Source organism: Prionailurus viverrinus, chromosome B4 (genome assembly GCF_022837055.1).
Source record: "Prionailurus viverrinus isolate Anna chromosome B4, UM_Priviv_1.0, whole genome shotgun sequence".
NCBI classification, from domain to species: Eukaryota; Metazoa; Chordata; class Mammalia; order Carnivora; family Felidae; genus Prionailurus; species Prionailurus viverrinus.
This window is the reverse complement of record NC_062567.1, coordinates 85,307,637-85,330,931: the sequence shown is the minus strand read 5'-3', so window position 1 is coordinate 85,330,931 and position 23,295 is coordinate 85,307,637. Positions and strand designations below refer to the sequence as shown.

The window sequence follows — 23,295 nt, the reverse complement described above, 5'->3', positions numbered from 1 at the left end:
TTTATAAGACAAAGTGGCACGAATGTCTCACATGTAACAGATTCTCAGAAAATCCAGTTTCCTTCTTTTCCATGTTCATTACAGAGGCAAGAACAAGAAGGCACCAAAAAAAAGTAACGAGTAGACTATCAAAAGAGTGCCAAAGACAACTCTTAAAATTCCTCCTTGAAAACCAGGTTCAATCACGAGAATGTAAGAAAACATTTTCTTCTTTCTTCCACCCTACTCCCACTCTTTCTTCATGACCATACTGTCTTAGTCCTACGATTCAAAACTCATATAGTACTACTAAATTTATAATACTACGCTATCACCTGTTTATATTATACTAAAGATAAAATAGATCTTGGAAGGTGGACTGAGAACCAACCTTCTATTCAATTCAATACAACAAATATTAACTGAATGCCTTTTATGGGTAAGGTGTGTTTTAGGTGACTGAGAAGAGGTGGAGGAGAATGCAAATCCTTGCCTGTAAGGAGTTAGTAGTTTAAAGCTTTCTAATTTCAGAGAATTTTATAACATTCATCCTTGGCAAACCCAATTAGTTCATAAGTTAGGGACTTTTACATATTATTTATCATAAATAGCATGCTAGGGCACAGAGGAGAGGCTACAGAAAACTGATGGCTGTTTTTTGTTGTTTTACAGTGTGCACTTTTACTATTAGTGAAATTTTCATTAATTGTTGAATTTTTAATGCAAAAAATTACCTGCCAAAATTTCGGTGTTTCGTGCAGCTATTGTTTTAACTTTTATTATTCCTGATTCAGCAGCCTGTAAGAATAAAAATAATTAGAACATAAAACTTACTATCAACATGGATTAGCTAGGGAAAGAAATATATATGATCACTGTTACTTTTATTTACAAAACTTCAAATACTAAAGCCTAGTAGTGCCATATACATTATAGGTCGTAAAATATGATTCATTTGATTGTTCACACGCAAGCTCGGCACTACAGCACGTCGCCCTTCTCTGCCTAAGGCACATCTAATCCTTCATGAATTGAAGTGTTCATAAAATATAAAAATAATAAACAGAAACAAAGCCTAATAAAAAAATTAGGTTTCTCTTCCCCATTTCATACCTCCTCCGACCATTAAAAAAAAAAAAAAAAAGCCAAACACTGCAAAATCCAGTAAAACCTTTTTGGATTCAAAGACACTGAATAACCAAGAACTTTATTATTACTTTTAGTTTACATTTTTTAAACAACCATTAGATTTTTATAAGGTACCTAAAACGCTTCACGAGAAGTATGTTTAGTGGGCAGTATTTGGAAGTTATATAGCATTTTACAAAATGCCACAGAACTGTGCTGTCCAATACAGTAGCCATTAAGCACTTTATGTGAGGCTAGTCTGAACTCAGCTGTATTCTAAGTATAAAATACACAGATTTTGAAGACTTAATATGGAAAAGAAATGCAAACTATCCCTTAAATATTTGCACTGATTAAATGTTGAAATAATATTTTGAACATATTGGGTTAAATTATATATTATTAAAATTAAATGCCCCTGTTTCTTTTTACTTTTTTAATGCAATTTAAAATTACACATATGAATTACATCTGTGGTCCACATTTTATTTCTATTGGACAGTGCTGGCATATAACACTGATATATAACTTCCATCATAGAAGCTCAGAACATTTTTACTAGCAAGAACCATGCCTATTTTATACTTATACTGGTCTCCAAAAATAATATATCAATATTCATAAACTATATATCTAAGTTGTCCTATTAATTTGCTTGCTACTTGTTCATTTATTTTGTTATCTCTTATTGATTACTAAGGGACAAGTGGTAGCAGGTTCTAAAGGTTTAAAAATATTAATGGAATAACAGCAGTGTCCTGTGGGTTCTTAGCTTGAGTACCAGTGGATTAAAATAAATAACACATTGTACGTTATCCTATGTATAGCGGACCTTCGTCATTTTGTTGGCTTCCAAGCATGTGAAGCCCTTGCCTGTGTCTAGAGATTTCCCAACTTCATGAGTTTAGCAAGATGAGTAAGCAAGTGGAACTTATCTCCCACTATTAAAAATTGAAAATGCCAGATACCTGGCTTTCCCACATGGCCTGGCAGCTTCTTCTAATCCAAACAGACACACCTACCAGGGATTTTGAATATGGAGGCTAATGGCAAAGAAAAGCAGAAACAAGACAGAATTCTTTCTGATGACAGCAGTAAACTTCACTTCTGCTTAAACCAGCCAGTCAGCTTTCACTGCTCACAACCAAGAAGGCCTTAGTTCTACAACTTTAAGAAATGGAAATGTCCCAAATTAAATTAATATGGCTACAAGCAGAAATATAGTCAAAATAAATTACTTCAGGGAAAGATTACTGATTTTCTGATAATTTGCAGGGAGTACATATCAGAGACACCAGCAGCTTAAAAAAATCCTTGATGCCCAGGTTGCAATATATTCCAAGGAATGCCAGCGGGAGCTGGCATCAGTATTTTTTCAAATCTTCAGGTGAGTCCAATATGCAACAAAATTTAGGAGACAGTTGCAATAATGTAGGCAAAAGATGATGGTGGATAAGCCCAAGGTAATAGTGACTGAGATGGTAAGAAGTCAGATTCTGAACACATTTTAGATGTACAAACCATAGCACATTTATAATAAAGATTTGGAGAAAGAAAAATCAGACAAAACAAATACAAAATTCAAGGACACTGAAATTATTATCTATACTTTGTTATACTCACATATCTCATCTCAAACTCTGTTGGGTTTGTTACAGGGCCATTCTGTGGTCACTGAGATTTCTTCTGCCATGATTTTCAAGTTCTCCCCATCTTCACTATAACCATAGGTACCCCATATATGTTCAAATTCAATATTTCTTTCTGCTTCATTTTCAACAAAAATTGATCACACTGAACCATCATCATAAATAGCAATGTCATTTGTCCTGACTTTCTGGAATTCTAGCCAGCCTGACCTTCTTAACAGTTTCCAAAATCAGTCCTATGGCATGCTAGATTAGTATCTAGATGTCAGTAAAAGATTTCAGATTTGCCAAACACTGTTTTGATTTCTTGAGATTAAGAGTTGACCCATGTCTATATCATAAGTACAAATAAGTATAAATAAATAAGTTGTAAGGAGTATAAAATGTTTACCAATTATATTTACACATATACACAGTAAAGAAAAGGAATAAGAACATTTTTTAAAGTTTAATAGTTCCAAAGTAGTGGTTTAAAAGATACATAAAACCAGTGTTTTCTTTCCTAAACACACCAAAAAAAAAACCACCAAAAGGACTATTTGTTGCCTTAGATATAGTTAGACCTATCACATGGTTCCTCATTTCTTACATGCAGGTTTCTACTCTCAAATTTTGAAACTGTAACATCTTATTCTCTAGGCACACTGTGTTGCTGGAAAGTTTCAATATCAATGTTTATTGACAACAAATGTATATCAGGGTCCCTCTAACCACTGCAGTCTTGCTTTATACCGAAGCCTAGCTACATCTTCAAGTGTCTCAAATAAATGGAGGTATTCAGACTCAGATTTCCTTCTCTTCATCAAGGACAGTCTATGTAAAGAAGAGTCTTTAACTTCTTGCTTTAAAAGTATCCCCTACTCTGAACAGGTATCTTGTATATCCACAGGTGAACTACTCAATTATTTTAAACATAGTTCTTTTTTATGAATTGGCCCTCGTGCATAAAATATTTAAAAAGAATAAGAAGGAGGAAAAGGAGGAGAAGGAGGAGAAGGAGGAGAAGAAGGAGAAGAAGGAGAAGAAGGAGAAGTTGTTGTTGTTGCTGAAGTTGACCAAAAAAAAAAAAAAAAGAGGGGCGCCTGGGTGGCGCAGTCGGTTAAGCGTCCGACTTCAGCCAGGTCACGATCTCGCGGTCCGTGAGTTCGAGCCCCGCATCAGGCTCTGGGCTGATGGCTCAGAGCCTGGAGCCTGTTTCTGATTCTGTGTCTCCCTCTCTCTCTGCCCCTTCCCCGTTCATGCTCTGTCTCTCTCTGTCCCAAAAATAAATAAACGTTGAAAAAAAAAAAAAAAAAAATTTAAAAAAAAAAAAGAAAGAAAGAAAGAACGAAAAAAAAGAAAAAAGTTGCCAGTTCTGTGGACTGGATAGAGATGACATAGGTTAAGGTGCGTAGTCTAATATCTCTATTCCTGGGGTGGCAATCTGTGAGTTTGGGGAAAATACCAAAAGTCTTAAATACACAGCAGTATTTAATGCTTGTTACTCTTAAAATTAATCTCTCTCAAGAAATACCTTTTCTTTTCTTCAATATTCTTTGATTACTCAAATAGACATACTCCCCAGGGACTTTGAATAGGGAGGCTAGTAGCACAAAAAAACAGAAACGAGAGAATGTGGACTCCTCTTCCAAGACTGTCTAGAATATCTTTGACCTCACTTCTCACTCAGTAAACTTTTCCTGGGCAAAAATAATTCCCTGGTTTCAATTACTTTCTAAATGCTGTAGACTCCCAAATTATATTCCTGTCTCCTAAACTATACGACTTACTAACCTAAATGTTTAAAAGGCACCTTAGATTCAAGATACTCAAAACAGGTGTCATCGTGTCACCCCCTCCACATACTTCCACTTCAGCCCCAGAAAAAACCTGTTCCTTTTCCTATAATCTCTACTTCTCTGAACAGCAGCAGTATCCATCCAGTCACTGACTAGACATCTGGGGTTTCTCTCTCATCCCACAAATCATATCAGCCACAAGGCTATGTAGGGAACATATTTTGTACCCTTTCTCTCAAATCCCACTTCTGCACCTTCATTCAAACTGCTGGGGTGCCTGGGTGGCTCAATCAGTTGGGTGTCCAACTTGGGCTCAGGTTATGATCTTGCAGTTTATGGGTTCAAGCCCTGCTTCAGGCTCTGTGCTGACAGCTCGGAGCCTGGAGCCTGCTTTGGATTGTCTCCCTCTCTCTATGACCCTCTCCCGCTCACACTCTCTCTCAAAAATAAACAAACATTAAAAAAAAAACAAAAAAAAACTGCTCATTACCAACCTAAACTAAAAGATTTCTGGACTTACAATCTTGCCTTCCATTCATCCATTGACTCAACTTTTCAATGGTTTCCCAGTGCCTATCCCAACAAGTGTTTCTCAAAACTGAGTAGTTTAAGGACTTCCTTAAAAAAAAAAAAAAAAAAAAATCATGAACCTACCCAGTTACTGATAAATTTAAGTTTGTATAAACTTATTAGGAATAAATTCCTATTTTTACAGCCCTTAAATTAGAGTTATATACAAGTTATATACAAACCCAAATCAACACTAATGCGACAAATAATGCTTTGCTGAAATTAAACCACTGCTCACAGAATGAAGATAACTGTAGGCTTAAAGAGCAGGCTCTCCTGCTTTTGCTACTATAAGAGCAGTGACAGAAATAATTTCTTCCATCAATTTTTTTCTCTGGTAACTATGAAAAAGACTTTCCATCTTTGTGGGCTGTCTATGGTTTGTACCAGTAACACTTTATCCCACTCATCTCACTACATGTCTGTTCCTCCATTCTAGCTATATGCCCTATAAGGACAAGAAATCTATTCCATTTGTCGCTCCATATTACTAATGTCTATCACAGTGCCTGGCATACAGGAGCTACATAATAAATGCTTCTAAACAAAAGTATTACAAGTTCTAAGTAGAGAAGGAGACTCTATTGCCCACTAATTAAAAACCCAGAGGAAATCCGATCCAGGTATGCACAAGGCCGTCAGGGCTGCTGGTCCACCTTTCTGCCATTCTCTTGGTTCCATCCTGTTCCATGGGTAGGTCCATCCTTTGGCCACTTCCAAACTTGCCAATAAAAACAGTTGCAGCCATTCTACATTTCACAATTTTATATGAGAAGGGCCTCTTTTAGCAGCTTTTTAAAAAGAAAGAGGAAACTCCTTGTCCAGGAGCACTCACTGGCATTATGTAACTTGGACAGAAATGAAGGTGGGGTTGGTGGCGGTGGGGAGGGTTTAAATTAAACTAATCAAGGTACCCTAAGGAAGGAATGAGATTAATTCATCTCAATCCAAAGGTCTGGAAATGAAAGAAGAGTTCAGCCTACTACAGAAGGAAGAGAGAGGGAATGGATGCTAGGAAGGGAATTAACAGAGGTCCACTACTTGTACTAGAAACAATTTTACAATTAAAAAAAAATTAATGATGCTTCCCTTCATCAAAGTTCCTATGTTCTGTTTTTTCCTATGTTGTCTTTTAAAAAAAATACATACTTTTCACATCTATGAAAATTGACCTCAAAATGAGAACAAATTTACCAAAGGTCCGAATGGATTATTTACTTACATAGCATAAAACAAGAGCTGAGGTAGTATTATGAAACTCAGGTTAACAGCAATTTGAATCCAAAAATGTACTCATAAGATATCAGGGAGGTATAAAGCTGCCTAAAGACTTATGATTTTAGATATCAGGTAAAATAAAAAAAACTAAAATGAAGTCCACACTTGGGAATAAGGAGATCCAGAATACTCCCTACAGGACAATATGCTCATAAAACAATTAATACACTGAAACCAATACGGTTTTCTTCTATAACATATAATTGGTTTACAACCCCAAACTCTGAAAGATATATACCTACATGGCATCTAATTCAAAACCTCTGACCTGGGCACCTGGGTGGCTCAGTCAGTTAAGCATCTGACTCTTGATTTCCACTCAGGTCATGATCTCATGATTGGGAGATGGGGTCCCATGGAGCCTGGGTCAGGGATTGCAATGGGTGTGGAGCCTACTTAAGATTCTCTCTCTCCCTCTCTTTCTGCCCTTCCCCAGCTCCACCCACGGGTACATGTGTACTGTCTCTCAAAGACAAACAAACAAACAAAACACTGCCCCAAAACAAACAAAAAAACCCAACCAAATAACAACAACAACAAACCCTGGCTTCTACAAAACAACAACAACAAAAGTTCTTTAACATATCAAATGAAAGACTGAAATGCAGGGGCACCTGGGTTGCTCAGTTGGGTAAGCTTCTGAGTCTTAATTTTCGCTCACGTCACGATCTCACGGTTCATGACATGGAGCCCAGAGTTGGGTTCTGTGAGCAGAGAACCTACTTGGGATTCTCTCTCTCCCTCTCTCTCTGGCCCTCCCCAGCTCATGCTTTTTCTCTCTCAAAATAAGTAAACTCCACTTGCAAGCAAGTGAGCAGAGGGCTGTTCAGCTGCAAGAGTGGAGCAATGCCTAAGTCAAAGGAACTTGTTTCTTCAAGCTCTTCGGGCAGTGATTCTGAGTGTCAGGTTGACAAAAAGTTAAAGTAGAAAAGGCAGGTTACTCCAGAAAAACCTGTAAAGAAGCAAAAGACCGGTGAGACTTCAAGAGCCCTCTCATCCTCTAAGAAGAGTAGGAGCCACAGAGATGATAACATGTTTCAGACTGGGAAAATGAGGTATGTCAGTGTTCGAGACTATAAAGGGAAAGTCCTAATTGATATTAGAGAATACTGGATGGATCCGGAAGGTGAAATAAAACCAGGAAGAAAAGGTATTTCTTTAAATCCTAAGCAATGGAGCCAGCTGAAGGAACAGATTTCTGACACTGATGATGCAGTAAACTGTAAAATCAGAGCCATATAAAACCTGTACTGTTCTAGTTGTTTTAATCTGTCTTTTTACATTGGCTTTTGTTTTCTAAACGTTGTTTTCCAAGCTATTGCATATTTGGATTGCAGAACAATTTGTAAGATGAATACTTTTTTGTAATGTACATTATTAAAAATGTTCTGAGTGAAGCTGATTGTCAACTTTACTAAGGAGGATTGCTTTGTGCCCACCACCTACTGTAAAATAAAATCAAGTAATACAATATTTAAAAAAATAATAATAAAAACAAAAAATAAGTAAACGTAAAAAAATGCAGATTTCATGTGGATCGCTAAATATATGATATTCCTATACATATGGTATCCCTTTTCTTTCCTTTTAAAAAATTTAACCTCTAAAAAGTAACTAATTAGTACCTCCTAGATATACAAATACTTTGCACTATGGTAAACAGAAGTATAAACAAGATGTAAAACTGACCCTTTAAGGTGCTATTTAGACTCCCCCCCAAAAAAAAACCTAAAATAACTAAACAAAAGGTAAAACATAAGACTTATATGGAAATAACTTATAAAATAAATTTAATTTTTTTTTATGTTTGTTTATATTTGAGATAGGGAGAGACTGCACGTAAGCAAGGGAAGGGCAGAGAGAGAGGGAGACACAGAATCTGAAGCAGGCTCCAGGCTCTGAGCTGTCAGCACAGAGCCTGATGCAGGGCTCAAACTCACAAACCGTGAGATCATGACCTGAGCTGAAGTCCGACGCTTAACTGACTGAGCCACTCAGGGCACACCTAAAATATGTTTAAATGAAAGTTAAGAAAAGAGAAGAAAACATATTAGTTTGAAAATGTGGGCAGGAGCTGTAACTGTTTTTGCTCTAACAACTAACAGTACATAGCACAGAGTAGGTACTCAAAAACTATTTCATGAACAAATGAATGAAGGGAATGAGGGGAGAAATTAGAAAATTATCTGTAAAGTTGATTTATTTATGCAACAAACAGATAAGCAACATTTAAAGTGGGATTCAATGAAAGGTAGGACCTTAATTTAAAAAGAGGAGAAGGTGGGCACCTAGGTGGCTCAGTTGGTTAAGCAGCTGACTTAGGCTCAGGTCATGATCTCAGTTTGTGAGTTCGAGCCCCAAATCAGGCTTGTTGCTGTCAGCGCAGAGCTCACTTTGGATCCTCTGTCCCCCTCTCTGCCCCTCCCCTGCTCACGCTCTCTCAAACATTTATTTAAAAAAAAAAAAAAAAAGGAGAAGGAGATTATGGGCCAGCAAAAGGAACCTCAGAAGCATGGAAGAGAGAAGCAGCAGGATATATCTGGAGAATATATAGCAGGCAATACACCTTGGCTGAAGTACAAAGGCATATCAGGAAAAACCGAGGACGATGAAGCTAGAAAGGGAGGTTGGGATGATCAAGGAGGGTCTTAAATGCTATACTAAGGGGTCCAGTAAGTAAAGAGTAGCCATTAAGGGTTTCTGAGCTGCTTAAGTATATTAAGCTAGTGGTTGCATATAGAATGGTTTTTCTTTCCATTTTTTTAATGTTTATTTATTTTTGAGAAAGAGAGAGACACAGACACACTGTGACCAGGTGAGGGGCAGAGAGAAGGAGAGACACAGAACCCGAAGCAGGCTCCAGGCTCCGAGCAGTCAACACAGAGCCCAACGCGGGGCTCAAACTCACAAACTGCGAGATCATGACCTGAGCTGAAGTGGGACATTAAACCGACTGAGCCACCCAGGCACCCCACCATACAGAATGATTTTTTGTGTGTGCCACTGATGCATATTAACGGCCAGGTATTTGAAATTTGGTACTACAATAATAAGCTGAGAAAACAGAAAAAAGAAGAGGTATGTTGGAAACTACAGAGCAGGAAGGAACAGCTGACAATGAATAAAGAAAGAGAACTGAGGGGGAGAAGATAGCCAAATGTGACTAAGGTAAGCAACAGTGATAAATGCCATTAACAGAACAAGTGAAATGTGGGTAAAGGGCAAGTTTTAGGGCAAATAAGTTTAACTACAAAAAGTCCTATGTCAAGTATGGGAAAGATATTCTGGTCTAAGGAAAGACACTGGTCTATGCTCAGGAAAGAGAGCAGAGTACACGGAGTAGATTCAGGAGTCCTCAGCATCAGGGTAAAGCCCTGGCAGCTTTACTGGGGGTAAGTAGAAGACAGTAATGAGGGAGGAGCATGCAGAAGAGGCCTGAAAACAGAGCTTGGGATACAATTCTACATAAACATGAAGGGAAGGAATACTGAGAGAGAAGGAGTAATAGGAAAGTAGAGTGCTACAAACATCAAAATGAGAGAATGGCAACATGGAAAGAATGATGAATAGTAACAAATAATGAAGCAAGGCAGACAAATGGAAACAATGATAGAAACAAGTAAGTACATTTTGAAGGCATTTTGCAGCTCGGAGTAATGGAGAGGAGTTAGAGACAGATGCACAGGGAGCCACAGCCCAGTTCTTCCACTTTCTAGATCTACTAACTTATGTAAGTTACTGAGCCAAGAGGAAACCATAATTTCCTCATCGGTAAAATTAAAATAGCATCTTGTAATAAAGTAAATGGATGCAACCTCCCTAGCCTAATGGAAAGACAATACTTTACTCAACACTGAGTCAACTTCATAAAAATAAAGGCAGTCTCTCATTCATTTTTTTTATCTTTCGCCATGCTTTATACTTAAGAAACTAATAAATTTCTATTAAATTATAACAGTAACGGCAAAACCCAGTGTTTCGTACATGACTGAAAATAAGCTATGCTTATATAAAAGAAAAAAGAAAAATAATTCCATTTTTGGAGTATGTCTTCCTTTTTGGTTTATGAGCCAGATAAATGTCATTTATTTCTTCTGTATCACCAAAGCACAGTGCTAAAAAGATAATCAATACATTTGACTAAAGTATGTTTCCACTGATCTTTGCTTATTCATTTCCTTCATACAAGTAAAAATGCAATGGTCAAAAACTTAGTAAAAAATAAATTATTATGTTTTATACTTTAATAATAAATTTCACTGGTTATGGAACTTTAATAAGTGTATAATACAGGTTATAGAATAACCAAAAGCTTTTTAAAGAAATCTCACTGTAAAAATGCTCTTAGAATACTGCAATAATCTAGCAAAATTTTCCTCGAAGTCCTAGTGAAAAAGTTGTGCTTATATATTCTTGAAGTTAACATCTAAATTGTTTATTGGAAGAAAATGAATTTAATGAGACTTAGGAATCTAATATAACTTTTATGGAATAAAGTCAAAGAAAGAGCAGAGTCAAAACAAAGCAAAAAAACAAAGGTCAAAGGCCGCATGCACATCTAAAACAATTATCTAAAATTGCATTATATAGGAAAGTAAGTCTTGACCAAAATGACTTCTAACTCCTTACCATAATTGTCATTATTTATGTGACTGGTGCTGGCAAGTTTTTTAAAATAAATTATGAAAATGTATTTATTTCATTATGTAAAACATCGACCTATTCTGTCATACTTTTGAGAGAAAGAACACAACTGGCTGTGTCATGAGCAAATCTGTCCAACTAACGTCATCAGAAAAAACAACTATAGTATGTTATAAAATGCTAAACCCAAATAGCTCCCAACGAAACATGTAATAAACATTATCCAGCCCTCATTCTCCACTGTCACAAGGTCCTGAAAATGAGATCTTCTCCCTACCAGAAAAGCCAACTGACTTGATCTTCAATCTCCAAATAGCTGGTTAAAGGGAGAATCCTGTCATGGTGAGTAAAAAGCATCTCTTTCACCAAACTAACACATAAAAAACACTGGGCCCTGAGGAACTCTACCACAAGAACTTCTGCTTTTTAAGGCAAAAATCCCTGCCCACCTAGGTTCTGTCAAGCCCACATACACAAGGGGAAACAAAGACAGCATAGGAAGACTACTTGCACTTTTTTACTATTTACACCCTTCCTGATTCCACCTCACTAAAAAAGAGAGAAAATCCATTCAAAACCCTAATTCTGACCACCTCAGCTTAAATGGTCTTCATCCCCTTGCTCTTCTACCACCCATTCCCTGGACTTCATCATCCTCTAGTGCAGCATGACTTGGCAATCTGAAATCCAACATCCCTTTCCTGTGCCAGTCCTGGTCCTTCTAGCTCTCCCACCGCTCTTTGATTAAATTGGTGCTGCTAGTCCCTCAACCCTTCCATCTTCTTCCAACCAATCAAAGTTTTATGTATTTCCTTCTTTAGAAATAGAACACAGATCTTACGATCTATCATCATTTCAACCACTTTTCCTGCCAAGACTCTTTAGTGTCCCAGGTTAATTTCTCCTCCACTTCTACAAAGCCATCCACTGCTCCTCTTAAACTTTCTACCCATCACTCCTTTCATCACCAATTGCTCCCAGCAATAAGCTTGTTTCCTACCTTACCAAGAATAGAGGCCATAGGCCAAACTATCCACGACTTCCTATCTCTCCACAATGTCCCTCCTTCAAATTTATCACATTCAAACTCATTTTTTTCTTCTTCCCTTCCTCTGTCAGAAGAAAATATATTCCTTCTCAGAGTGACAGCCAGTTCATTTACTTATGCCCTTGAAACTCCAGCTTCTCAGGGACCTTGCTCTGCCAAGTATTCCCTTTCTCTCCCATTTCCTTAACCTTAGTCAGCTGCCTCTTTCCCTTTACTGCTGTTGTTTCCCAAACTTCCTTCTTTGGCTCTGACATTCTCATTCTATGCACTGTTCCAGACCCATCTTATCTACTCCTATGGTTTCTATTATCATATATAAACTGATACTCCTAAATCTGAAATTCTAGACCTCCTCCTTAAGAACCAAACCATCACTTTCAAATACCTACTGGTCAGTTCCACCTGACACACACATAAATGTTAAACTTATTATATTCACGACTACTCACTTTGCCCAAAAACATCACCTCCTCTTACGTTCCTTCTCTTAGTGATCTATCCAGTTTCCCAAGCCAGAACCTGGGAGGCATCATAGATTTCTTTCTCTACGTTATATAAAAGGTCACTATGCCCTGATAATTTAAACTGCTAAGTCTCTTTTTAATCCATACTCTGTCTTTCACACATGACTATCACAATGCAAGCAACCTCCTGTCTACCTCTACTGCTACCTCGACACAGGCAATCATCACTTTTTAAAATTTACTCTCTTCGTCAATGTTAGTCCCCTCTAATTCTTCCCATGAATACTGTTACGGAAATGCTACTAAATATGAATTTGATATTATTCCCTCTCTTAAAAACCTTTAATGGCTCCAAATTACCTTCAGCATGAAGTTTATTTAACATGGAATACAAACTTGTGCTAATTTCTCTGCCTAGAATGACCGCCCCCTTCTTCTATTGGCTTGCTTCTACTCATCCTATTAAGACTCAACTGAAGAATTACAAACTCTCTCTGACATACTTCCAAGCTCAGTTGGATCCCTCTCATTTGTTTCCAGAATAATGCCTGCAAATAGAAAATGACCAAAATGTTTTATTCATTAAATACATAAACATAAAGCTTCAGAGATTAGTGCCTCTGAAGGCAGTGAGCGTCACTTTCAGAAAAGCAATTTTACAAAGCTTTAAGGTAATTTTTAAGGCAAAGAAAAAATTATTCATACAAGTATTCCAGAACAGATTAGCTAGTACACTTGTCCTAAAAAAGTTACATTGCTGAAACATAAAGATTCATATTTAAGGACTAAGAAAAATAAGCTGGTGCTGACAGCTCAGAGCCTGGAGCCTGCTGTGGATTCTGTGTCTCCCTCTCTCTCTGCCCCTCCCCTGCTTGCACTCTGTGTCTCCCTCTCTCAAAAATAAATAAACATTAAAAAAAAAGTACTGGGGAAGGAGATCTGCCTTCCAAAGTACATATACAATTACCACTGTAAGTTCTTAAGTACCCTTATAAGAAGTTCAGAAGTATTTTTCAACTAATAACTGTGAAGATACTGGGAGAGTGTTACCTAGCAAATCAGTATACAGATGGAAAAGCTTTTTATACTTAGAAAGGCCTTGCCTTGGGGCACCTGGGTGGCTCAGAAGGTTAAGTGTCCGACTTCAGCTCAGGTCATGATCTCATCCTCCCTTCATCCCCCAAATAAATAAAACTAAAAACTTAGCAGTTACTTAGAAAACAAAAGCCAAAATTGCTATTAATTTATCAGGAAAAATTTAATTCAATCAAAATATTTCTTGAAAGTCAAGGGTCCCTCCTATAAAATCATCACTCTTAGACTAATTACTTCATTACTGTTTTAAACTGGTAACACAGAGATGGTCATTTTCTAATTCCTAAAGTGGACCCCTAAGCATATTTAGAAGTGCCGCTGGTTAAGACGTCAAGGTTCTTACATTCAACAAATTCTTACGGAGTAGGTACTATATAGGAAATTAAATATCAGAGATAATCACACCAAGAATGATTTTTGCCATTACCTCAAAGAGTAGTGCAATCACCAAGTATTTCTTTGGCCAATGTCCAAATAAAAGAGCTAATGAGCTATATTTAAAGTTCCTAGATTAAATGGACTGAGTTCTAGGATTCTGTAAATTACCTGTTTGGAATTCTGAATGCATTTTCTAAAAAAAATAAGGTAATAAATGGCAACTAAATTCTCAAACAAGTCCACAAAGGCCTTTATATGTAATATAGAGGAATCTTAGTTTCTATATAAATTATAAGAGCTGCGAACAATCAGTTCTATAAATTATTGTCAAAAATACAACAGAACAGTCTAATTCTTTAAAATTCTTTAAAACTGCTTAATTCCTTAAAATTACTTATTATAACTTTCAGCAGAAAATGACACAGAGAAAATAATTAAAATTGATATCACAAGCTATTGAGTATCTGAAATAAAATATATTTCGATAGTTATCTTTCCAAAAGTGGCACATCAGGTTCCCATTATTGGGTAATATTTGCTTACTTTATTAAAGGAATAGTAGATGGAGCATGTTGAAGACTAATGAAACCAAAAACACTTACAGAAAAGTTAAGATTCCTTGGAAGCCTAAAATCCAAACTTTATTGGGTAAGTTTTAATTACAAAACCTTTATAAAGGCAAAACATTTAAATTAATATGAAACATTCCAAAATTCCTAGTAAACTTTTGGTGAATCGTAAATAGTAAATAAAATTGCTGGTAGGCCAAACTATATTATAGAAAAATAAAAATGATTGCTTTTACAAGTTTATCACTGAAATATCTTGTCCCCGATATGAGAAAGGAAATTGGGAAGCATTTTTAAAACGTTTAAGAGAAATAAAATGGCATCTTAAGAGAAAAAAATCAATAGTGACTAAACGTCAAATTCTTCAGTTTAGGAAAGATTTGGAGAATTTATACAAATAATTAACTGGAACCTCTTTAATAATACCCTTTTTGCTCTGACGACTTTACCATCATAATCCAGTAAGTCCACCCTTTAACCCTATTTACACAGGAAAGAAAACTGAAGCTCAAAGAGGTTAATATGTATTTCAAGGTGTACTGGATTTGACTCTAAACCCAAACTTCCCATTAAAGTATTGCTAATAACAAGGCTTAACATAATTATTGCGGGTCTTCAATATTTGTCATAAGTTAAGTGGCTGAATAATTTATTAACACTTCGTGGTACTGACAGAGTGAAGCTGCATGACACAAGACAACAAGGAAGGCTACTCCCCTTTGAGTGATACACACTTTAAACGTGAGGAGCACAGATGTCACCGCAACGATGGATGATAGTTTTAGAAGCAACAAACTTAAGTTTTTTCAATTCTGGCTTGGCTAGTTTCAAGCTTGAAAAAGGCCAGAAAAGGCGAGGGTAAGACACATTCAGCTGAATTAGCTGCATCGGCTCACTCCGCGAACTTCATTCCTAAATCCGGAGGACAGGGGTGGAGAAAATCAAAGCTCCCCAGACGTCTCCAAAGGAAACTCTAAAGAGCGCTTGTGGAACAACCCACCGACTAGCAAATCTGGAAAGGTGAGGACCAAATTAAAATCAGACAGGAGTTTGGGAGCGAAGGACTGGATCTAATAGGACCAGACATGCTCACCGTGCCCTCTCCCGACGTCACCCAAAGCTTACCTCTTTGACAGGTGGGAATTTCTTCTTGCATTCCAGGGACAAGGCCCGTAAATCGCTCTGCATGTTCTCCAGCAGCTTCTTCACTGCCTCGGGGCTGTTGGTGCCGGACATGATCCACCAAACTACAATCCAATTTGGGCGGCGCAAACGAACTCCAGCACGGTCAGCTCCTTCGGGCGACCGGCAGCTCCCTCAGAGCGCCTCCGGCCCTTCCTCAGCGCGCCTCCTGGGCTCCACGGGGGCTCGGCCCGGCCTGGACTACGAACCCACAGCGTACCCGAGCGCCCCCCGCAGCCTCCTCGCAACTCTCGCGGCTCCTCTCCGAGGCGCCCCCCCCCCCGGTCGCCCCGCCCCGCTAGGCTCCAGCGGCTCTGGCCGAGGAGCCCACAAGGCGGGCAGGTCCCTCCCGCTGCCGCGGGGTCCGGCCGCACAGTTCGTCAGCAGCCAACCTGGCAAAATCTCCGGCGCTGGCCGCCCAAGCCCTCCAGACTCGCCGACGCCATTAGCCGAGTCGCCCACAATTCCGAGCGCGGCCGGGACACGTCAGCCGCACTTCCGGGCACCGCGGCCACCGCCCCCGCCGCGGCCAACTGGGGCGGTGAGCCGCAGGCGGGGCGTGGCCAGGGGCGTGGTCACGTCCGGGGCTGCTTTCCCCAGCTCGACTTTGGGACCCGCTAGGCGTGGGCCACCATTTGCCTCGTCTAAATTTGCTTCTTCGTAGATATGTGACAGCTGTCAGAATGGAGCCACGTGTATCTTGGCGTGTCTCTTGGGGTTTGTTCGTGTTATATTGTATTTCAGTGTAAACAGTTTGCTTCCTTTTGTTTTAATCTTCATTCGTCTTGTCCCTCGTCATTTCTGCCCCCTGGAATCTCTAGGCTAGTGGCCCCAAACCAATGCCTACCTCCTGTTAATTTTATTTTCCTCCTAAGTATCTAAATTGCAATTCCTCCACAGAGTTGCACAAAGCATACTGGTGCGCTTACTGCGGAGTAGTCCTTTATTTCCCTAATTTGTAAAATGACAGAGAAAACTACCCTTTGTTCCAAAACCCTCCGCTGGCCTTCCATTTTGCCCACGGTAAAAGTCAGAATGCCTCCTTACACCTGCCAGGAGCCACGCGATCTGCCCCGCCCCCTTTTACCGCCAGTTTTCCAGCTAAAAGGCGTTGGGATTTTGTCCCCCTCTGTTTTGTTCCCTTCTTCGGCACTTAGAATAGTTCTTGGCATATAGTAGATGATCAATAAATATTTTATTTTATTTACATTTTTAAATGTTTATTTATTTTTGAGAGACAGAGCGTGAACAGGGAAGGGGCAGAGAGAGAGGGAGACACAGAATCTGAAGCAGATCCAGGCCTTGAACTGTCAGCACTGAGCCCCCAGGCAGGGCTCAAACTCAGAAACAGTGAGATCATGACCCCAGCCAAAGTCGGATGCCCAACTGACTGAGCCACCCAGGCGCCCTGATCAATAAATATTTTAATGAATGAATGTAAAAATAATTTTGGTGCTTAAATAAGAAACCAATATAAAAGCCTTTATTAGGTAACAAATATTAAGTGAGACACAAGTAAGCAGAAAACTTACCTGTGCTTCCCAAGATCTAGGTCCGTGTGCTTTTGCCCAAAACATCTTGCAACCACTGAGTAGGAAGCAGAGGAAGGTAGAGGGAAAGCCTGAACCAGGGTAGAGGTAGGAGATGAAGAAAGGAACACCTCAGACAACTGAGCGGATGACATCATTGCAGTAGGCAGGGCAGCGGACTGAGATTGTCAGTGGGAGGAAGGATTTGGCCCTAAAATAAGCCTTGCACCACAAGTACTTTGAGAAGTAACACAAGGATGGATAAAGATAGCAGATAAGGTAATAGAGCTCTCAGAACACTAGTTTGTATCATTTGTGCCTATTGTGACTTTGGGAAATTTGATAGGTCCTATAACATAAGCTTTATGTATTAAAAACTGTGAATTTAGGGGCGCCTGGGTGGCGCAGTCGGTTAAGCGTCCGACTTCAGCCAGGTCACGATCTCGCGGTCTGTGAGTTCGAGCCCCGCGTCGGGCTCTGGGCTGATGGCTCAGAGCCTGGAGCCTGTTTCTGTTTCTGTGTCTCCCTCTCTCTCTGCCCCTTGCCCGTTCATGCTCTGTCTCTCTCTGTCCCAAAAATAAATAAACATTGAAAAAAAAATTTTTTTAAAAACTGTGAATTTATAAAACAAAATCTTAGGTAGAATATATGGCAGACATTATTCTTGAGGTCCCAGGGAACTTTGAAAAATGATCCTCTTGTGGGGCGCCTGGGTGGCTCAGTCAGTTGAGCTGGGTTAAGCCCCAGACTCTTGATTTCAGCTCAGGTCGTGATCTCAAGGTCATGGGATGGAGGCCCATTGGGCTCCACACTGAGCTTGGAGCCTGCTTAAGATTTTCATTCTCTCCCTCTCTGCCCTTCACCCCCGCTGGTGTGCGATCTCTCTCTCTCTCAAAAATCAAATTAAATAAATAACAAAACCAAATAGTTTTCTATGTACATATGCCCAGGGAGATTGTACTGCCACAGAAACAATGCATGGCTTTATGCCAAAACCAACCAAGTTAGCAGGGGTAAAAATCATTCTTGATTCTACAAGTTAAGAAATCAGCTAGGTGCAACAGGGTGGCTCAGTCGGTTAAACATTCAACTTGGGCTCAGGTCATAATCTCACAGCTTGTGAGTTTGAGCCCCAAGTCAGGCTCTAGGCTGACAGCTCAGAGCCTGGAGCCTGCTTGGGATTATGTATCTCCCTCTCTCTCTGCCCCCCACCCCTGTTCATTCTCTCTCTCTCTCTCTCTGTCTCAAAAACATAAACATTAAAGAATGTTTAAATAAAAAGAGTTATCAATAAGCTTTAAACTCCTAGTTGAAAATTAGGAAAGCTGTGTCTTTTTCTCTTTTTCTGAGACTTTGTTGTGAATCTTTTGGAAAATGTATTTATTTAACAATGAGCATATATTCATGTGTAACAAGAAAACTTGTCCAATGACATTCTAAAATATCTGTCTCAGGTGATGGTGAAATACAAATGTAACTCATTTTACCTTTCTAGTTGTTCAATCCCTCAGATTTCACCATCATTCACTTATTCTCCTCTTGGATTTTTCTCTCTTCTACCTACTCCTTAGAGATTAGTATTTCCCAGAATTCTATTATTTACTTTCTTTTCTTTATTTTCTACTCTGGAAAATATGCACACCAATGGTTTCAATTACTACCAACCTATTTAAAAAAATTTTTTTAGTGTATATTTTTGAGAGAGAGACAGAGCGCAAGCAGGGGAGGGGCAGAAAGCGAGGGAGACTCAGATTCCAAAGCAGGGTCCAGGCTCTGAGCTGTCAGCACAGAGCCCCGTGTGGGGCTCAAATTCACAAACCGTGAGATCATGACCTGAGCTGAAGTCGGATGCTCAACTGATTGAGCCACCCAGGTGCCCCTATAACTACCAACCTATTGATAACACCCTGTATAACCTCCATATTGACAAATAGCAATAGAATGTCAAATTAACAGAAATACTACAGCAGGTATGTGGTTGCAATATCAGCTAAGAGATGGACATTCAAGTTTCTAAACCTTCCAAATATTCAAACTTTCTGGAATACATAACATCAGACCTTCTAGAAACTTCACTTCCCCTTCTTGTCCTACCTTATATATGTAAAGATAGATTGGTCCTATACATAGCATTCTCTAGAGACCATCTCACTTAGGCAAGGAAGTTCATCAATCTCAAGTTATATAATGCACAGCGTGATAGCTAAGGAAGCCTGCAGAGAATACTTAGACATGAAAACTCCTTTGATGCTCAGCTTCCCTAGGCTAACACAGCCTAGTCCAAGTACATTCCTGAATTTAGTACTAAGGGAATAAAACAAGAAACTGTTACTGGAATATCTCTGAGAATCATGATATCAAGCCCTTATACATAAATGTGTAACTCCAGAGCTCTTGTGTGAGATCCAAACGTGAATATTCCGCTGCCTACTGGACATCCTTACCTGGAAGTCTCATTGGCACCTATACTCCTTCCCAAAAAGAGGTTGATTCTTTTCATACATTATCTTTCTCAATGAGAGAAATTGGTTGCCACTATCCATCTGGTTACCCATATCAGGAAACTAAGAATCAAACTTGACTCTTACCCCTCCCTTATCCTCTACATCTAAGCTGAATCAAACTCTGTTACATTCATCCCCCTTTGTAAATTTCAGTTCATCCATTTTCTCCATTCTCAGGCCATCATCATCTCCCACTGGTTTAAAACAACAATTCCCAATGTATAACCCCTACCTCTCTCTAGTCCATTTTTAATTTATTTTCCACACTTGTGTCAGAGTCCTCTTTCTAAAATCAAAGTATGAAGCCTTTTATGATTTTCTAATGTTTTGAGATTAAAGCCCAAACTCCTTTACATGGTGTACTAGTTAGATTCTTTTAGACACCTCAAACAGTAGGGCTTCAAATAAATAACCCATGTGAAAGTAAGAGACCAAGGAATTTCAGCCACAAGAGAGAACCCTCTGGAAATATAGGAAAAGCTTGGTTTCACAGAACCTAAAATGTAGTTTGGAAAACTAGAAAGCCCTTGGGTGTTCATACTGCTTGACTCATCTCAGCAGCTGTTATGTTGCTTCCTTCTCCCTCATCTGATCCTGAAGTATTACCAAGACAATCTCCTTCATGTTTCTGCTAATATTTCTCCTGCTTCTACCAACCAGTTGCCTCACTCCTGACTCCACATGTCACCAGGATCCAGTTATCTCATAGCTTTAGTTTCCTCGTGGCATCTGCTCTTTTCTCCTTTCTCTATGTCCACTTAACTCCTGTTCTCTACCCTTCCAACTACATACTCTCTCTTGATGTGTCACATTCAAATTTTTAAAGAGAAAATATCGAAGTAGTTGAACAATCGAGTATCAATTCTGTATTTCAATTTTGCGATGCTTTTTGCTGGACTGCCTTCTAGGTCACTGAAAAGAATACAGATCCACTGTCCTTGGAGACAGAACCAGGAGACACCCCTGATTCCAACAGCTGTGGTCAAAGGTGATTGGTTTATGTGGTCAGGGTAAGGAGTTCACATGATACAGAACATGGATAACTATGTTGAAGAAAATATATCAGAGATCTGTTAGTTGGATGAGTTAATATGAAATTTTATCTGCAAATGTATTTGGGTTTTTTTTTATGTTTATTTTTGAGAGAGAGAGAGACAGAGACAGAATATGAGCTGGAGGGGGGGCAAAGAGAGGGAGAAACAGAATCCAAAGCAGGCTCCAGGCTCTGAGCTGTCAGCACAGAGCCCAATGCGGGGCTCGAAGCCACCAACCGTGAGATCATGACCTGAGCCGAAGTCGGAACTTAGGCTGAGCCACCCAGGCACCCCTATATGCAAATGTATTTGTAAATGCTTTCTTACCCACTTCTTATCAGTAATTATATTCTAAGTATTATGTATAATTTAAACTTTATATTTAGAGATGAAAATATGTTAAACTCATAATTAATAGTTGTTATGAATTAAAATTTTAGACTTATTTCAGTCTTACTCTATTGTCTTTCTTTCCGTCATCATTAATTCTTTATCTCTGAATTACTTTTCCTGAAAGGAATTCAGTTTTACAGTTTTCTCTTTCAAAGAATTTTCCAGAGTCCAGAAATTATTAGTCTTTAATGGCTCTTGGTACATGCTGTCTATGTATTTCTTAAAACATATTTTCAAAGAATCCCTTAACTTTAATTTTCAGAATTAAAAATTATAACTTGCTGGCTGGTCTAAATTACATACTGACTGAAGAACACATGGTTTCTTTACAGAATAAAGAAATGATTACAAAAGACAAATTATAAGTGGAGAACCTATAATTTGCTATTTTAAACACTGTGTTCCTAGATGTAAGAATAAGTTGTTTATATGCTTCTTATGGTTACTCTTTAAATCCTTTTTTAAAGATGAATTTTTTAAAAAATGTTTTTAATTTTTAAGTGATGTCTACACCCAATGTGGCACTCAAACTTACAACCCTGAGATCAAGATCACATGCTGTACCGATGAGCCAGCCAGGTACTCCTCCAAGATTATTTTTAAACACTTTATTTTCTGTCTTTGTTGTAACTGCTTTAAGAACATATTTTATACTTGGTGCATGAGTTTGTTGCCTGTTGCATGGAAGGTCAGCAACAATGTAGTAACAATGAAGGAACAGATTTTTAACAAGACAGCCATCTTTATTAGGGAACTTCTCTTAGCCAGTCCTTCCCAAAACCATCATATCAGTCACGTACCAGAGTGCACCTGAGTACAAATGGTGCAGAAATGGTTCTGCTGTAAAAAAGCAGAAGCAACAGTCCCAGCCAAAAGATGTCCTCCACTCCTGGGATCTCAAAGAATGGTTTAAACAACAAAGGGAGCAGGGAGGAGTATACAAATTTTCCAGGTTCTTTCTACATTACAGAAGTACAGATTGAAATACTCCCTTTCAAATTTTCAGAGTCCAGAGGATCACAAACTCCTTAATTCTGTGGTGAAGATTCTCTGGAGATATTTAATAATAACAACAAATTATTTTAGAGGTATTTCCTCTAATAGTTCGGTTATTTTTATATTGCCTTGACGCTTTCTGCTCTATTCTTGCTTTCAGCTTTGTTCCTGAGACCAAAACCACACTGTCCAGTCCTCTCCAGCTTTTAAAATCACCTCTCTCACTGCTGGATCTCATGCTGGAAATCACACTGATGGTGGGGGGTTGGGGGGTGCTCAGGCCAGACTCATCATTCATAGTCTTCATTCTTTCCTGCTTTCCTGGACTTGTTTCTCATACCTAAGTCTGTTTCTCAGGTCAGCCCTACTGCCTGTATTAAGCTGAGTTCCCTGGGAGCAGACCCTAAGGAGAGATTTGTGTGTACTTAATCTATTAAGGACGTGTTCCCAGGAGAAGCCAGTAGAAAGTGGGAGCAGGGAAGTGAAAGAGGCCAATAAGAGAAAACCCCAAGGCAAGGGAGATCTCTTAAACACCAGCCACTGGCCAAAAGCTCCCTTAGGTAGTATGGCTTTCCAAATATGTGGAGCAAATTAACCCCAGAAGTCCATGGGCAGCACTTTGGGAGCAACATCATGCTGAAAGTCTTCCAGGTGAACTGGGGAGACCCCACGCCTTCGACCCAGCCCACTCCCAAAGGTGTCATGGAAGGTTCTTGGTCTTCTCATGAGAAAGAATTCAAGGAGAGCAACACAAGTGGGAAAATTTATTAAAGCAAAAGTACACTCTTGAGGTGTGAGAGCAGGTGAGCTGAGAGAGAGAGGGAGAGAGTGAGAGAGAGAGAGAGAGAGAGAGAGAGAGAGAGAGAGAGAGAGAGGATTGAGAGACGAATGGCCTGGGATTTGGGTTTTTATCTTTTATTGACAGCTGTTAACTAGGGGGTAAAATATTCATTACTTGAGGCAGAGATGCAGGATTTCGCACCTTTTCTTCCCACGTTGGTCAGGGGCTTCCTGTCATGGCACCCACCATCATGGGCCTTTCTGGTTTGATCCGGCTTCTTGTAGAGTGCTGCCAGG

At 39.1% G+C, this 23,295-nt stretch overlaps 1 protein-coding gene and 1 pseudogene across 4 annotated transcripts in view; one reads left to right on the top strand and one right to left on the bottom strand.

Moving 5' to 3' along the window:
• Positions 1 to 7,735, top strand: part of LOC125169726 (activated RNA polymerase II transcriptional coactivator p15-like) — a 31,108-nt pseudogene extending 23,373 nt beyond the window's left edge.
• The window catches only part of MON2 (MON2 homolog, regulator of endosome-to-Golgi trafficking), a 119,777-nt gene extending 103,567 nt beyond the window's left edge, over positions 1 to 16,210 (bottom strand). The window contains exons 1-2 of one of the 4 annotated variants that reach the window (XM_047865426.1): positions 15,706 to 16,210; positions 714 to 777 (exon numbers count right to left, since the gene is read on the bottom strand). In XM_047865426.1, the coding sequence (XP_047721382.1) occupies positions 714 to 777; positions 15,706 to 15,816 (175 nt within the window). In that variant the 5' untranslated portion in view covers positions 15,817 to 16,210. Of the gene's footprint in view, positions 1 to 713; positions 778 to 15,705 lie in introns of those variants that run through there. The other 3 variants (XM_047865427.1, XM_047865428.1, XM_047865429.1) reach the window with 3 other exon arrangements.
• Between the last annotated feature and the right edge of the window lie 7,085 nt (positions 16,211 to 23,295).